The sequence below is a fragment of the Sus scrofa genome, chromosome 10, assembly GCF_054392235.1.
Source record: "Sus scrofa isolate SSC_HxYL_T2T_F1_AM1 chromosome 10, Sscrofa_HxYL_maternal_Yorkshire_Landrace_v2.0, whole genome shotgun sequence".
NCBI lineage: Eukaryota > Metazoa > Chordata > Mammalia > Artiodactyla > Suidae > Sus > Sus scrofa.
Window position 1 is genome coordinate 30,008,976 of NC_139392.1, and position 16,793 is coordinate 30,025,768.

Genomic DNA, 16,793 nt, shown 5'->3' on the forward strand with positions numbered 1-16,793 from the left:
GGAAGCCCAGGAGAGCCCGAGGGGTTTGAGAAGCCAAGGCAAAGACAGCTGGTCTTTCCCTCTCTTTCTTTGTTGTTTCAGGTGCAACCCTGATCATGCAGAACCCAGAGTCCTACAAGGCAGGGAGAGCAGAGCACGACGATGCGTGGACAATGGAAAGGTGTGACAACGCATTCTGGGGAGGGGAAAAGTGTTAACCTTGGGATTCACTCTCAGATTTTGGAATAGAGAAAATACTCTTGCCACCCAATTCTGCAGCACCACATCTTCCTTCTGTGGACAAAGAAATGTTTCTCTTGGCCTTTGCCGAAAAATCTGCACGTTCATGCCTTCTCTCATGTTTCCTATCTCTGCCTTCCATACTTGGGTATGCCATTCTTTATCCTCCCAAGGGATCCATTAACACAAAACACACTTGCTTTGCAATCAAAGTGTACTTTATTAAAATTACTTTTACAGTTTTTATCTGTGTCTCATTCGGTGTCACTCTACATGTTTTAAAAATACCAACTCCAGGCATGGGATATAAAGAAACATGTCAGAGACATGAGGAGGGAAAAGGTGAGATATGGATGTTCCAGCAGCCAGGGTCTGGGCATGCAAGGCTCGGCCAACCATGTCATCCTGAAAGAGGGAGCGTGACAGAGTTCCCATGGTCAAAGGTACAAACCGACATGAGGCCACAGAATCCTTGGAAAGAAACTGGCTTGAGGGCAGTTGGTCAGGACTAAATCCACAGTCCCCTTCTTCAGTCAGGACTGATGCGGGTGACAGGACAGGGGGTGGACACTAGGGTGACTGCCTGACTCCAGTGCATTAAGTTCTACCTCTGCTTAAGGGGGCTTTCCTATACCTGTGTTTATTTTATCGAAAACTAGTTTTAAAAAAAGCAAATGGATAGGTAACAATTATTTAATACACAATCTTACATTCTACCAAAATCTTATATACCAAGTAGTAAACATGTATCAGAACTTAATACTAAATCTAGACAATAAAGAACTAAGCTTATACTAAAGTTGGCTCGTAATAGATGAAGAGTGAGGTCAATCTTGTATCCTGGTCAAGATGGAAACTTTTGGACTCTTCCAGTCCCAGGCTGAGGCTTCAAGGTGTCCCAGAGGAGTCTGCAACACAAACACAGGGATGCCATCACCGAGGAGGTGCAGAGTCAGATGGAAGGAGGGCTCCCCTGGGTGGATGTGTGGGTCCGTCAGGCTCCTCAGGGCCTGGAACTCCCCAGGGCTCAGATCCCCGTGGCACTGCCGTCTATGCTGTGCTTAGCTGAGGAGGTTTTCTGTTAGCAAAGAGGGAATACAATTGTCCTCCAGGAGCGAGTTCCCTGTGCATTGGGCTGGGCAGCCTTCAAGGGACTGATCCCTGCACAGTGAAACAGATGCAGCGGAAAGGGGAGGCTCCAGGAGACAAGGATGTAGTCCCTCCCAGTGGGGCCCTGGGAGGAGCAGGACATCTGATAACCCAAGGGAAGGGGTAACCAGCCCCTGCAGCCCATGCTTTATACCACTAACCATGAGACCTGCGTGGCAGAAATGGACAGAGGCCTGAAGACCTCCTTTTACCCTGAGAATGCTTTCTACCTCCTGGCCATTCTCGCTTGTGCTTTTCAAGGGGGGGGGGGAGAAGTGGAGAAATCAGTCTTCCTGTATTCAGACTATACTACAAAGCTACAGTCATTCAACTCTATGATCCTGGCGAAAAAGCAGCAACACTGATCAGTCAGAAAGCCCAGAAATAAACCCAAGCACCAAGGGTCAACTGCTCTATGGCAAAGGAGGCAAGAACATACACTGGAGGAAAGACATTGTCTTCCATCAGTAGTGCTGGGAAAACCGGACAGGTACCTGTCAAAAGTGCAGTGAGAACATTCACTAACACCATACACAGAAATAAACTCCAAATGGCTGGGCGACCTCCATGTAAGGCCAGATACTAGAAAACCCCTAGAGAACAACAGGCAGAATGCTCTTGGACATAAATCGCATCAAGATCTTGTTTGATATGCCTCCTAGAATAATGACAATAAAAACACAACTAAATCAGTAGGAACTAATTAAGCTCAAAAGCGTTTGCACAGCAAAGGAGACCTTTTTTTAAAAAAGAAAAACTCCACAGAATGGGAGAGAATATTTGTTTTTTTTTTTTATTTTCCCACTGTACAGCAAGGGGGTCAGGTTATCCTTACATATATACATTGCAATTACAGTTTTTCCCCCACCCTTTCTTCTGTTGCAACATGAGTATCTAGACATAGTTCTCAATGCTATTCAGCAGGATCTCCTTGTAAATCTATTCTAGGAGAGAATATTTGTACATGATTCACCCACCAATGGCTTTACCTTCAAAATAGAGAAACAACACATACAACTCATCCACCACCACAAAAACCAAACAACTCAATGCAAAAAGAGCCGGAAGACCTAAAGAGACATTTCTCCAGATGAGGCTTAGGGATGGCCAATAGGCACATGAAGAGATGCTCAACCTTGCCTGGTACGAGGGGACTACACATCAAAACTGCAGCGAGGGACCACCCCACACCTGTTAGAATGGCCGTCATTAAGTTGATAGATAACAAATGCTGGAGGGGGTGTGGAGAAAGGGGAACCCTCCTACACTGTTGGTGGCAGTGGAAATCAGTGTGACCACTCTGGAAAAGAGTATGGGGGTTCCTCAGAAAACTCACTACAGTACTACCCTATATGATCCAGCGATCCCACACCTGGGCATCTACCCAGACAAAACTTTCACTCAAAAAGACACATGCTCCTGTGGAGTTCCCATCGTGGCTCAGTGGTTAACGAATCCAACTAGGAAACATGAGGTTGCGGGTTCAATCCCTGGCCTTGCTCAGTGGGTTAAGGATCCGGCGTTGCCATGAGCTGTGGTGTAGTTTGCAGACACAGCTCGGATCCTGCATTGCTGTGGCTGTGGTGTAGGCCAGCAGCTCCAGCTCCGATTTGACCCCTAGCCTGGGAACCTCCATATTCCACGGGAGCGGCCCAAGAAATGGTAAAAACACAAAAAAATGAAAAACAAAAAAAACCCCAAACCCCCCTCAAAAAACACATGCCCCTGTATGTTCATGGCACAATTCACAAGAGCCAAGGCATGGAAGCAATCTAAATGTCCACCAACAGATGGATGGATGAAGACGATGGGGTACACATATACAATGTCGTACCACTCAGCTGTGTACAAGAAAGAAACAATGCCACTGGCAGCAACAGCGATGCCACTAAAGTTATCATGGTATGTGGCACAAGTCAGAAAGACAATGACAAATACCACATGACATCACTTCCATGCAGAAGCCAAGATAGGGCACAAAGGAACATATCTCCAGAACAGAAACAGACTCACAGATCTAGAGGACAGACGTGTGGGGAGCCAAGGGGGAGGGGAGAGGAAGTGGGATGGACTGGGAATTTGGGGTTGGTCGATGCAAACGCTTACATTTAGGATGGATAAGCAATGAGGCCCTACGCTGTAGCACAGGGAACTGTATTCAGTCTCTTTGGAGAGAACACAATGGAACATAAGAAGAGAAAAATAATGTATAAATAGGTGTGACTGGGTCCCTTCGCTGTACAGCAGAAATAGGTACAAAAATACCTCACTTCTTCAAAAAATACTTCATGTATATATAGGAGTCACACTCAGCCATAAGAAAGAATGAAGCCATGCAATTTGCAGCAACATGGACAGACCTAGAGATTATCATACTACGTGAAGTAAGTTAGACAAAGATGAAAGTTCTAACACTTCTATGCTGAATCTGAAACATGACTACAATCCAGCTTTTTTACAAAACTGAAACAACGCACAGACATGGGAAGCAAACTTCCATTAGCAAAGGGGAAAGGGAAAGGAAGGGAAGGGATCAATTGGGAGTGTGAGATTAATAGAGAAGCAACAAGGATTCACTGTGTAGCACATGGAACTCTATGCAATATCTTCTCATAACCTGTAAAGAAAAAGAATTTGAAGCTGTACACCTGAAACTAACACAATACAGTAAATAATCTATAGCAAAAGAAATTCAATAAATATTTTTCAGTATTAAGAGTTTCAAAAAATCATGAAGATGTGGTAGTAGAAATATAAATTTATCTTTTTATTCTATTGCTGCATGAAAAGTATATAGAAGAAAGGTATTCTCTTTTTCTTTTTTCAGCCACACCTGCAGCATATGGACGTTCATGGGCTAGGGGTCAGGGACAAGCTGCCTCTGCAGGCCTAAAACAGATGCCACAAGGTGGGATTTGAATCGCCTTTGCAATGTATGCCACAGCTTGCAGCAATGCCAGATTCTTCAACTGACTGAGCGAGGCCAGGGATTGAACCTGCATCTTCATGGACACCATGTCGTGTTTTTAACCCACTGAGCCACAGCAGGAACTCTGAGAAGACAATGCTTTTGAAAGTGTACTAAAACAAGTTACATTCATGTTATTAGATGACACAGTGAAAAGTCACTGAAAGGAATACAACAAATTTGAATCCTAGCCTTTCACTTTTCCCAAGAGAAGACAGAACTGAATTGCCTCAGGGGTTGCTGCATTTGAACTTGTCATCTATGTCAAAGAATTTACAGAAGTTCCAACCTCAGTTTGAGAATGGGTGGCATGGGATGGCCCAGGCCATCCCTGGGCCTTACAGAGACTGAGGGAAGACCCAGACCCTGGAAATTCCCACTCAGGTTGGGATCCTGCCATGTCTTCTGTGTGATGCCAGGAGCACTAAGCATCCACAAGGATGCAGGGCTGGGCCAGGTGAGCCACTCTTCGTACATGAGCACTGAGGGATAGATGCCTTCATCTTGATTGTTTTCTGGAGCCCCGACATGAGGGAGGCCTTAGAGAGGCTGACACAAACTCAGAGGGAAAGGACCCTGTGTCACTTCTCTCAGGCTGAGATTGGTTCAGTACAGACCCGATGTGAATGCTCACCACCTGCCTCCATTTGGCCTGAGCCTCGGGGACCTGGGAGGGAGGAGACCAGGGCCAGGCTAGGAAGGGACACAGGGTCAACATGACTGGGATTTGGGGATCAGGGGATAGCAGTCTGATGGGAAGAGGGGGATCCAACAGGAGCTGTGACCACCTGGTCCTGCTGCCAGAGGCTCTGTCTGGGACATGGTCAATCCCAGGAGATGAGGTCACAGGGCCAGGAGAGAAAGGGTCTGAAGCAAGGCCAGCAGCTCCTTCACACAGTCCCCCAAATTCCTGCTGGCCAGGGGTGGTCTCTTTGGGCAGCTGGACATGGACATCTCCCAGAGGGGAGGAGAGTCATGACAGCAGCCTGGGGTCAGCTGTGCAGGTGGACAGGACTCAAGGGTACTGGATCCTATGCAGCAACCCCAGATGACTTCTCCTTTATTTTATTTTATACTATTTTTGTCTTTTTCTTTATTCTAGGGCAACTCTGACAGGATATGGAGGTTCCCAGGCTAGGGACAAAATGGGAGCTGCAGCTGCCAGTCGAAACCACAGCCACGAAATACAGGATGCAAGCTGTATCTGCGACAAACACCATAGCTCACAAAAATGCTGGATATTTAAGACACCGAGTGAGGCAAGGGATCGAACCCGCAATCTCATGGTTCCTAGTTGGATTCCTTAACCACTGGAACTCCAAGTATGCCTCCTTTAACTCATCCAACTCTGCGAACATCCCTTCCCTCAGGACACACCGTGAGGACACAATAGGACAGGGAGGCCAGAAATCCCAAACATGCAGAGCCAGAGAGCTGCCTTCTCACCCACCACCTGACACTCACTCGACCAACTTGGTCTCCAGGGTCAAGGTGCCACCACTTCAGGTGCCACCACTTCAGGTCCCTCAAGGCCAATAAAGGAAACCAAGTCAACAGCTCTTGTGCACTGGGCCCTCACGGTGCCAATCACAAAGCAAACTTGCACAACGGGCAGAGACCAAAGCAGGAAGGAGCAGCTTTGGGAGGGAAAATCGATTCTCCCTCTCAAAGAAAAGGAGAGAGGAATACAAACACAGCACAACAAAGACCAGGGACCCAAGTCTTCTTCGTGGTATCCATTTCACAGGGGAAAACACCACAGCAGAGTGCCACTCATTAGGCCACCCACCCACCCACCCGCCAAGTCCTATCCCCCACTTCCTCCCTCTCCCGGCAGCAGGCGGAACCCAGGTGCTCCCAGGAACCCTCTCCCACTGGATCCCAGCTGCGTGCTCTTCCCTACCTGCAGCCTCCTCATCCTGGCGGCTGCTCAGGCTCTCCACCACTGAGTCTGTAGAAACACACCATCAGGGGAATCAAGGAGTTAGAAAGAGTGGCCCTCCCGTTTCTCCGGCTTCCCTGAGGTGACTACGGGTACAGAGCATCACCCTGGTTTTTCCTCCAGGTGCCCAGACCTTCCCTCTGCTCCATGGACTGAGACCCTTCCACACAAGGTGAGCACAGATGCCAACATTCAGGCATCTCATATCTGCTCCCTCTCCTTATTAAAGTAGGCGGTGAACATCTTTACATCAATTTCTTTCTGTTTTTAAGTTTCAGACTCACCTGCCCCACACTCCAAGCAGCAGGCGTCACCCAAGTGTCCCGGGATCCCTCTCCCATTGGCTCCTACCTGAGAGCTGTTCTTACCTGTATCACTTTCATCATGGTTGCTGTCACTCAGACTCTCCATGAAACATACTGCAGAGACACAGACATAAGGAATCAAGGTGTTAGAGCCTGTCCCCCACACGTATCCCCTACTTAGGGTTGTTTGCGGCCACACAGCACCACCCTGGCTTGTCCTCCGTGTGCTCAGAACTTCCCTCTGCTCTACGGCCTCAGAAGCTTCCATAAAACATTGGCCACAGTGGCAAACCTTCAGAGATCGTGGGCTGCTGAGGGATGGAGCCTTACACATCTCCCTTCTACGAGTCCATCTGGAGGCCTCAGCTCCAGGGTGACACACCTGAAATTCCAGCTGCATGGACACACTTGTGTGGTGGCCCCTGGGAGTGAACCATAGGCTGCTTTATTCTGTTCACTGCAAGAGGCAGACCTAACTACTGACTGAACTCAATTAAGCAGAAATGGCTCCTTCTGGCCAGTGGCTGGCACACTGTGGACAGCAGCTCTACAGAAGCACTGAGGAGAAAGGGACCACTGCCCGTGAGGTTCACCTCCAAAACATATATAAAGAAAACTCATACACCTCCACAACAACAACAGCAAAGAAACCACCCAGGAGTTCCCGTCAGGGCACAGCGGAAACGAATCCGACTAGGAACCACGAGCTTGCGGGGTTGATCCCTGGCCTCGCTGAGGGGGTTAAGGATCCAGCGTTGCCGAGAGCTCTGGTGTCGGTCGCAGATACGGGTGGAGAAAAGGCTCCCCCGCCCCAGCATTGCCGATGCGAACGTACACTGGTACAACCACTATGGAAGACACCATGGAGGGTCCTGCAAAAACTGAACACAGCAGGGCATGCGACCTAGCAAGCCGAGCACCCTGGGAAATATCAGGACAAATGTATCCAGGAAAAAGACATATGCCCCTCTATGTTTATGGCAGCACTGTTCACAACAGCCAAGACAGGGAAGCCACCTCATGTCCACAGACAGATGAATGGCTCATGACGATGTGGTCCACATAGATGATGGAATTCACGACTCAGCCAGAAAATCGAAGAAGAAACCAATGCCACTCAAAACAATAGGGATGGATCGGGAGATTCTCGTGCAAAGTGAAGTACGTGACAAAGAGAAAGACGGATACCACCTGATCTCACTTAGAGGTGGAATCTAAAGCACGGCACAAAGGAACCTGTCCACAGAACCCACGGATGCAGAGAACAGACTTGTGGTTGTGAAGGGCACGGACTGGGAGTTTGGGGGCAGTTGATGCCAACTACGGCATTGAGAATGGAGAGACAACAAGGTCCTCCTGTTGCAGCACACGGAGAACGAGATCCAATCTCCTGTAATCGACCTGATCTCAGACGGCAATAATATCAAAAAAGGAACATACGTTAATGGACACACACGACTGGGGAACGTTGCTCCACAGCAGAGAGTGAAACAACACTGTACCTCCATTAAAATAGAAACAAACAGAAAGGACAGTGTCTAACAATCCACTGAATGGAAAGACAACCTACAGAAGAGGATATTTGTAAATCTTGTATTTGAAACAGGGGCTCATATTTGGAATATATGGGAAACAACTACAAATCAATTGAATCAAAAGGCAAATACCTCAGTTGTAGATGAGTGGAAGCCTGGGAGAGACCCACCGTCCAAGAAGACCACAGAGAGCAGCACACAGAGGGCATGTTTCCCAAAGTCGCCTATCACAATGGAAAGGCAAAGCAAAGGCACCACGAGGTATCACCTCCCACCTGGTAGGACACGGAGTGTTTTCAAACCTGAACAGATGTTTGGGAAGATGTGACTGCCTGGGACTTCTGGACACTGTAGCAGGGAATGTCAACGGGGCCAGCCAGGACGGGAAACACCACGGCAGGACCCTGCAATCCCACTGCTGCATGGACATGTAAAGGAAGATCCATCAGTGTCGGGTAAAGAGACCTGCCATCCCAGGATCACGGCAGCGCCATACACAAGAGCCCAACAGAAACAGAGCCCCAGTGTCCACGGGCACACAGACTGAGAAAGACAACGGGGTGGATACAGACCATAGCAAGGTATTCCGTTGTCACAGAAGAAGGAAACCCTACCCATTGCAGCAATGCACAGAGAACTCCAGGACATTATTGACTGATTCACTTTTGGGCTTGAGGGCTGCCCCCGCAGCAGATGGAAATTCCCAGGCGAGGCGGCAAATCAGAGCTGTGGCCACCGGCCTACACCACAGCCACAGCCAAGCTGGATACCAGCCGCGTCTGGGACCTCTGCCGCAGCTCACCGCAATGCGGGATTCTTCACCCACTGGGCAAGGCCAAGGGTCGAACCTGTGTCCTCACAGGTACTGGTCAGGTTCATGAGCTCTGAGCCTCAACAGGAACTCGCTGGAGGACATCACTTCAAGTGAAGCCAGTCAGACACAGAAGGACAAAGACTCTCTGATGTCATGCACATGAGGTGTCTGAAAGACCACTCCTGAGCAGAGGCTGGAAGGGTGGCTGCCCCGAGTGGGCAGGAGGTGCGGGGGGAGCACAGCGTTCACAACACTCCTCGGGACACTTACAACCTCAAGAGGCTCGAGTTCATGGCACATGTTTGAAACAACAGCATGAAAGTCTGCACCAAGCAGAGGGGGAAGAAAAGAGGAAACGAAAGACCAACAGAGGAAGGAAAGCCTTTTCCCCAAACCTTGCTCCCAGCGGGTGCAGGGAGAATGAGGGAATGGACAGTTAGCCTGCGGTCATCATGAGACTGTTCAACGAGAAACTGGACAGCTATGTGGTGCTAAGGCACAAGTGACTCCCCACAAAACACACCCACTCACACTGGTTCACAATCACACCAACAGGCCCTCACACGCACACCCCCCAATGTTCCCGGACACCTACCCCCACCATACAAAGAGCCTCCTTTCCTCCAGGGACCCGAGGACTTGGGATGGCCCTTTTGTGGGAAGTCAGTCTCTTTCACCCCATCCTTCACCCCCTTTCCCAGGAGGAACCCAGAATCAGGGTGTCTCTGCAACCAAAGGGGCAGGAAAGCACCCCCCGCCCTTCCTCAACACCTGGACTTCTCCTCAGCAGAGCCGGGTTCCAGAATACTTACGGCTTTCATCGTCCATCCCGTCCACCTGTGATGAGAGAAAAGAAAACACTGTGAGTGTCACAGCATCCTCTGCACTGTGGCCACAGGTCTTCCTGTGGTTGCGGACCGCAGGCACACAGACAGAAGGCAGAGTTGAGTCTGTTTCCCCAAAAGAAGACAGCAAAGACACCTGTGGAAAAGGCACCAGCTTTTCATGGAAGACCTCCCAAGTCCACGTTCATTTAAAAAACATTCAGGCTTCTTTGGAGTTCCCGTCGTGGCACAGTGGTTAACGAATCCGACCAGGAACCATGAGGTTGCGGGTTCGATCCCTGGCCTTGCTCAGTGGGTTAAGGATCCGGCATTGCCGTGAGCTGAGGTGTAGGTTGCAGACGTTGCTCGGATCCCGCGTTGCTGTGGCTCTGGCGCAGGCCGGTGGCTACAGCTCTGGTTTGACCCTGAGCCTGGGAACCTCCATATGCCACAGGAGTGGCCCTAGAAAAGGCAAAAAGACAACAAAACAAAACATTCAGGCTTCTTCAAAGACAAATGCTCCCTATGTACACTTGGGAACTGATGTGGTCCCTTTTGCCAATGCCCCTTGGAAGGAGTTATTGGTTGGTACCAAACTTTGACTCAACATTCCTCCACAGAGGAATGTGCATATATCCTCTATAATGGACTTGCTCAGATTTCCTTTTCTGAAGTAGGCACATCCAAGAAGAAAGGAGGCACCTTTTTAAATCTCCGATCAAGAAAGGTGAGCTTACCTTGGGGGCAAGCTGGTCTTCCTGCTCAACCAGGTCGCTGGCTGGGGACTCCTCGTCATTTTCAAGGGATGGGCCTGCCTCCTCCTCTGCCTCGTCAATGCAGGCAGCCTCCTCCTGCACCTTCTCAGTTCCCGGCCCCACCTCCTCCTCATTTGCCCCAGCCAGGGCCTCTTCCTCCGTCTTCTCACTCCCGCCGGCCTCCACAACATCATCGAGGGTTGCTAGGGGGACACACAGTCACTGTCAGCAAGGCGGTGGTGCTGCTCGGGAGGTACTCTGGGCACCTCACCTGACTGGACATGGGCTGAGAGTCAAGGGGTGGGGGTGGGATGAAGCACGGATGGAGCTTCTCTTGGCCCATCCTCCCGGGTAAACGTTTTGAAGGACGGCAGAGAGCACCTTGAAAGACCTGAGAAAGGGAGCCTCTGCCTCTCTTGCTAAAGGGAACCTCTCCGTGGCATATTCTCCATCTGAGAAATGGCCAACACGAGCATGCAGGCTCTGCTGCCATGACAGAGTCTCGTGAATCCTCCTGCCCATTTTCCTCTCCAGCCACATTCCTCCATCTTCTGAAATGGCAGGAGATCATTTCAGCTTCCCTACTCTTCCCACAGGGTGCTCCTGTGTTCACACGCCATCCTCTGGGATGTTTCGCCTCTTTTCTTTTCTTAGATACATAATGCTTCTCTTTGGAATACTTTGGCAATAGGAAACTCACGGGGAGAGCAGGCCTTCCCAATGCTATGTACTTTGCACCACTGTCCATAACAACTTTTCTCATCATAACTCATAGGACCTCTGCACCCATTCAGGAATGACTCCCCCTTCAGCCCTGCTGCCAGGTCTTGGCCATTTCTACTTTCCATCTCTGACACTCTGCCGAGTCTGGTTACCGCCTATATGTTGAGTTGCACGATATTTCCTTCTCTGTGCTGCCTGATTTCTCTATTTTTTTTTCTATTGATACTTGTTGCTTTTTAGGGCCACACACATGCCATATGGAGGTTCCCAGGCTAGGGGTCTAATAGGAGCCGTAGCTGCCATTTTATGTCAGAGCCACAGCAAGGCAGGATCCCAGCTGCATCTGCCACCTACACCACAGCTCACGGCATTACTGGATCCTTAACTCACTGAGTGAGGCCAGCGATCGAACCCGCAATCTCATGGTTCCTAGTTGGATTCCTTAACCACTGGAACTCCAAGTATGCCTCCTTTAACTCATCCAACTCTGCGAACATCCCTTCCCTCAGGACACACCGTGAGGACACAATAGGACAGGGAGGCCAGAAATCCCAAACATGCAGAGCCAGAGAGCTGCCTTCTCACCCACCACCTGACACTCACTCGACCAACTTGGTCTCCAGGGTCAAGGTGCCACCACTTCAGGTGCCACCACTTCAGGTCCCTCAAGGCCAATAAAGGAAACCAAGTCAACAGCTCTTGTGCACTGGGCCCTCACGGTGCCAATCACAGAGCAAACTTGCACAACGGGCAGAGACCAAAGCAGGAAGGAGCAGCTTTGGGAGGGAAAATCGATTCTCCCTCTCAAAGAAAAGGAGAGAGGAATACAAACACAGCACAACAAAGACCAGGGACCCAAGTCTTCTTCGTGGTATCCATTTCACAGGGGAAAACACCACAGCAGAGTGCCACTCATTAGGCCACCCACCCACCCACCCGCCAAGTCCTATCCCCCACTTCCTCCCTCTCCCGGCAGCAGGCGGAACCCAGGTGCTCCCAGGAACCCTCTCCCACTGGATCCCAGCTGCGTGCTCTTCCCTACCTGCAGCCTCCTCATCCTGGCGGCTGCTCAGGCTCTCCACCACTGAGTCTGTAGAAACACACCATCAGGGGAATCAAGGAGTTAGAAAGAGTGGCCCTCCCGTTTCTCCGGCTTCCCTGAGGTGACTACGGGTACAGAGCATCACCCTGGTTTTTCCTCCAGGTGCCCAGACCCTCCCTCTGCTCCATGGACTGAGACCCTTCCACACAAGGTGAGCACAGATGCCAACATTCAGGCATCTCATATCTGCTCCCTCTCCTTATTAAAGTAGGCGGTGAACATCTTTACATCAATTTCTTTCTGTTTTTAAGTTTCAGACTCACCTGCCCCACACTCCAAGCAGCAGGCGTCACCCAAGTGTCCCGGGATCCCTCTCCCATTGGCTCCTACCTGAGAGCTGTTCTTACCTGTATCACTTTCATCATGGTTGCTGTCACTCAGACTCTCCATGAAACATACTGCAGAGACACAGACATAAGGAATCAAGGTGTTAGAGCCTGTCCCCCACACGTATCCCCTACTTAGGGTTGTTTGCGGCCACACAGCACCACCCTGGCTTGTCCTCCGGGTGCTCAGAACTTCCCTCTGCTCTACGGCCTCAGAAGCTTCCATAAAACATTGGCCACAGTGGCAAACCTTCAGAGATCGTGGGCTGCTGAGGGATGGAGCCTTACACATCTCCCTTCTACGAGTCCATCTGGAGGCCTCAGCTCCAGGGTGACACACCTGAAATTCCAGCTGCATGGACACACTTGTGTGGTGGCCCCTGGGAGTGAACCATAGGCTGCTTTATTCTGTTCACTGCAAGAGGCAGACCTAACTACTGACTGAACTCAATTAAGCAGAAATGGCTCCTTCTGGCCAGTGGCTGGCACACTGTGGACAGCAGCTCTACAGAAGCACTGAGGAGAAAGGGACCACTGCCCGTGAGGTTCACCTCCAAAACATATATAAAGAAAACTCATACACCTCCACAACAACAACAGCAAAGAAACCACCCAGGAGTTCCCGTCAGGGCACAGCGGAAACGAATCCGACTAGGAACCACGAGCTTGCGGGGTTGATCCCTGGCCTCGCTGAGGGGGTTAAGGATCCAGCGTTGCCGAGAGCTCTGGTGTCGGTCGCAGATACGGGTGGAGAAAAGGCTCCCCCGCCCCAGCATTGCCGATGCGAACGCACACTGGTACAACCACTATGGAAGACACCATGGAGGGTCCTGCGAAAACTGAACACAGCAGGGCATGCGACCTAGCAAGCCGAGCACCCTGGGAAATATCAGGACAAATGTATCCAGAAAAAAGACATATGCCCCTCTATGTTTATGGCAGCACTGTTCACAACAGCCAAGACAGGGAAGCCACCTCATGTCCACAGACAGATGAATGGCTCATGACGATGTGGTCCACATAGATGATGGAATTCACGACTCAGCCAGAAAATCGAAGAAGAAACCAATGCCACTCAAAACAATAGGGATGGATCGGGAGATTCTCGTGCAAAGTGAAGTACGTGACAAAGAGAAAGACGGATACCACCTGATCTCACTTAGAGGTGGAATCTAAAGCACGGCACAAAGGAACCTGTCCACAGAACCCACGGATGCAGAGAACAGACTTGTGGTTGTGAAGGGCACGGACTGGGAGTTTGGGGGCAGTTGATGCCAACTACGGCATTGAGAATGGAGAGACAACAAGGTCCTCCTGTTGCAGCACACGGAGAACGAGATCCAATCTCCTGTAATCGACCTGATCTCAGACGGCAATAATATCAAAAAAGGAACATACGTTAATGGACACACACGACTGGGGAACGTTGCTCCACAGCAGAGAGTGAAACAACACTGTACCTCCATTAAAATAGAAACAAACAGAAAGGACAGTGTCTAACAATCCACTGAATGGAAAGACAACCTACAGAAGAGGATATTTGTAAATCTTGTATTTGAAACAGGGGCTCATATTTGGAATATATGGGAAACAACTACAAATCAATTGAATCAAAAGGCAAATACCTCAGTTGTAGATGAGTGGAAGCCTGGGAGAGACCCACCGTCCAAGAAGACCACAGAGAGCAGCACACAGAGGGCATGTTTCCCAAAGTCGCCTATCACAATGGAAAGGCAAAGCAAAGGCACCACGAGGTATCACCTCCCACCTGGTAGGACACGGAGTGTTTTCAAACCTGAACAGATGTTTGGGAAGATGTGACTGCCTGGGACTTCTGGACACTGTAGCAGGGAATGTCAACGGGGCCAGCCAGGACGGGAAACACCACGGCAGGACCCTGCAATCCCACTGCTGCATGGACATGTAAAGGAAGATCCATCAGTGTCGGGTAAAGAGACCTGCCATCCCAGGATCACGGCAGCGCCATACACAAGAGCCCAACAGAAACAGAGCCCCAGTGTCCACGGGCACACAGACTGAGAAAGACAACGGGGTGGATACAGACCATAGCAAGGTATTCCGTTGTCACAGAAGAAGGAAACCCTACCCATTGCAGCAATGCACAGAGAACTCCAGGACATTATTGACTGATTCACTTTTGGGCTTGAGGGCTGCCCCCGCAGCAGATGGAAATTCCCAGGCGAGGCGGCAAATCAGAGCTGTGGCCACCGGCCGACACCACAGCCACAGCCAAGCTGGATACCAGCCGCGTCTGGGACCTCTGCCGCAGCTCACCGCAATGCGGGATACTTCACCCACTGGGCAAGGCCAAGGGTCGAACCCGTGTCCTCATAGGTACTGGTCAGGTTCATGAGCTCTGAGCCTCAACAGGAACTCGCTGGAGGACATCACTTCAAGTGAAGCCAGTCAGACACAGAAGGACAAAGACTCTCTGATGTCATGCACATGAGGTGTCTGAAAGACCACTCCTGAGCAGAGGCTGGAAGGGTGGCTGCCCCGAGTGGGCAGGAGGTGCGGGGGGAGCACAGCGTTCACAACACTCCTCGGGACACTTACAACCTCAAGAGGCTCGAGTTCATGGCACATGTTTGAAACAACAGCATGAAAGTCTGCACCAAGCAGAGGGGGAAGAAAAGAGGAAACGAAAGACCAACAGAGGAAGGAAAGCCTTTTCCCCAAACCTTGCTCCCAGCGGGTGCAGGGAGAATGAGGGAATGGACAGTTAGCCTGCAGTCATCATGAGACTGTTCAACGAGAAACTGGACAGCTATGTGGTGCTAAGGCACAAGTGACTCCCCACAAAACACACCCACTCACACTGGTTCACAATCACACCAACAGGCCCTCACACGCACACCCCCCAATGTTCCCGGACACCTACCCCCACCATACAAAGAGCCTCCTTTCCTCCAGGGACCCGAGGACTTGGGATGGCCCTTTTGTGGGAAGTCAGTCTCTTTCACCCCATCCTTCACCCCCTTTCCCAGGAGGAACCCAGAATCAGGGTGTCTCTGCAACCAAAGGGGCAGGAAAGCACCCCCCGCCCTTCCTCAACACCTGGACTTCTCCTCAGCAGAGCCGGGTTCCAGAATACTTACGGCTTTCATCGTCCATCCCGTCCACCTGTGATGAGAGAAAAGAAAACACTGTGAGTGTCACAGCATCCTCTGCACTGTGGCCACAGGTCTTCCTGTGGTTGCGGACCGCAGGCACACAGACAGAAGGCAGAGTTGAGTCTGTTTCCCCAAAAGAAGACAGCAAAGACACCTGTGGAAAAGGCACCAGCTTTTCATGGAAGACCTCCCAAGTCCACGTTCATTTAAAAAACATTCAGGCTTCTTTGGAGTTCCCGTCGTGGCACAGTGGTTAACGAATCCGACCAGGAACCATGAGGTTGCGGGTTCGATCCCTGGCCTTGCTCAGTGGGTTAAGGATCCGGCATTGCCGTGAGCTGAGGTGTAGGTTGCAGACGTTGCTCGGATCCCGCGTTGCTGTGGCTCTGGCGCAGGCCGGTGGCTACAGCTCTGGTTTGACCCTGAGCCTGGGAACCTCCATATGCCACAGGAGTGGCCCTAGAAAAGGCAAAAAGACAACAAAACAAAACATTCAGGCTTCTTCAAAGACAAATGCTCCCTATGTACACTTGGGAACTGATGTGGTCCCTTTTGCCAATGCCCCTTGGAAGGAGTTATTGGTTGGTACCAAACTTTGACTCAACATTCCTCCACAGAGGAATGTGCATATATCCTCTATAATGGACTTGCTCAGATTTCCTTTTCTGAAGTAGGCACATCCAAGAAGAAAGGAGGCACCTTTTTAAATCTCCGATCAAGAAAGGTGAGCTTACCTTGGGGGCAAGCTGGTCTTCCTGCTCAACCAGGTCGCTGGCTGGGGACTCCTCGTCATTTTCAAGGGATGGGCCTGCCTCCTCCTCTGCCTCGTCAATGCAGGCAGCCTCCTCCTGCACCTTCTCAGTTCCCGGCCCCACCTCCTCCTCATTTGCCCCAGCCAGGGCCTCTTCCTCCGTCTTCTCACTCCCGCCGGCCTCCACAACATCATCGAGGGTTGCTAGGGGGACACACAGTCACTGTCAGCAAGGCGGTGGTGCTG

General features: G+C 50.6%; 1 protein-coding gene across 3 annotated transcripts in view; it reads right to left on the reverse strand.

Moving 5' to 3' along the window:
* Nucleotides 1–415: 415 nt before the first annotated feature.
* The window catches only part of LOC146398908 (uncharacterized), a 74,564-nt gene continuing 58,186 nt past the window's right edge, over nucleotides 416–16,793 (reverse strand). For all 3 annotated transcript variants that reach the window (XM_084980831.1, XM_084980829.1, XM_084980830.1), the window contains 9 exons: nucleotides 16,531–16,751; nucleotides 15,782–15,806; nucleotides 12,684–12,734; nucleotides 12,277–12,324; nucleotides 10,494–10,714; nucleotides 9,745–9,769; nucleotides 6,647–6,697; nucleotides 6,240–6,287; nucleotides 416–1,127 (listed from right to left, as the gene is read on the reverse strand). In XM_084980831.1, coding sequence (XP_084836957.1) covers nucleotides 1,108–1,127; nucleotides 6,240–6,287; nucleotides 6,647–6,697; nucleotides 9,745–9,769; nucleotides 10,494–10,714; nucleotides 12,277–12,324; nucleotides 12,684–12,734; nucleotides 15,782–15,806; nucleotides 16,531–16,751 — 710 coding nt within the window. In that variant the 3' untranslated portion in view covers nucleotides 416–1,107. The remainder of the gene's footprint in view (nucleotides 1,128–6,239; nucleotides 6,288–6,646; nucleotides 6,698–9,744; nucleotides 9,770–10,493; nucleotides 10,715–12,276; nucleotides 12,325–12,683; nucleotides 12,735–15,781; nucleotides 15,807–16,530; nucleotides 16,752–16,793) is intronic.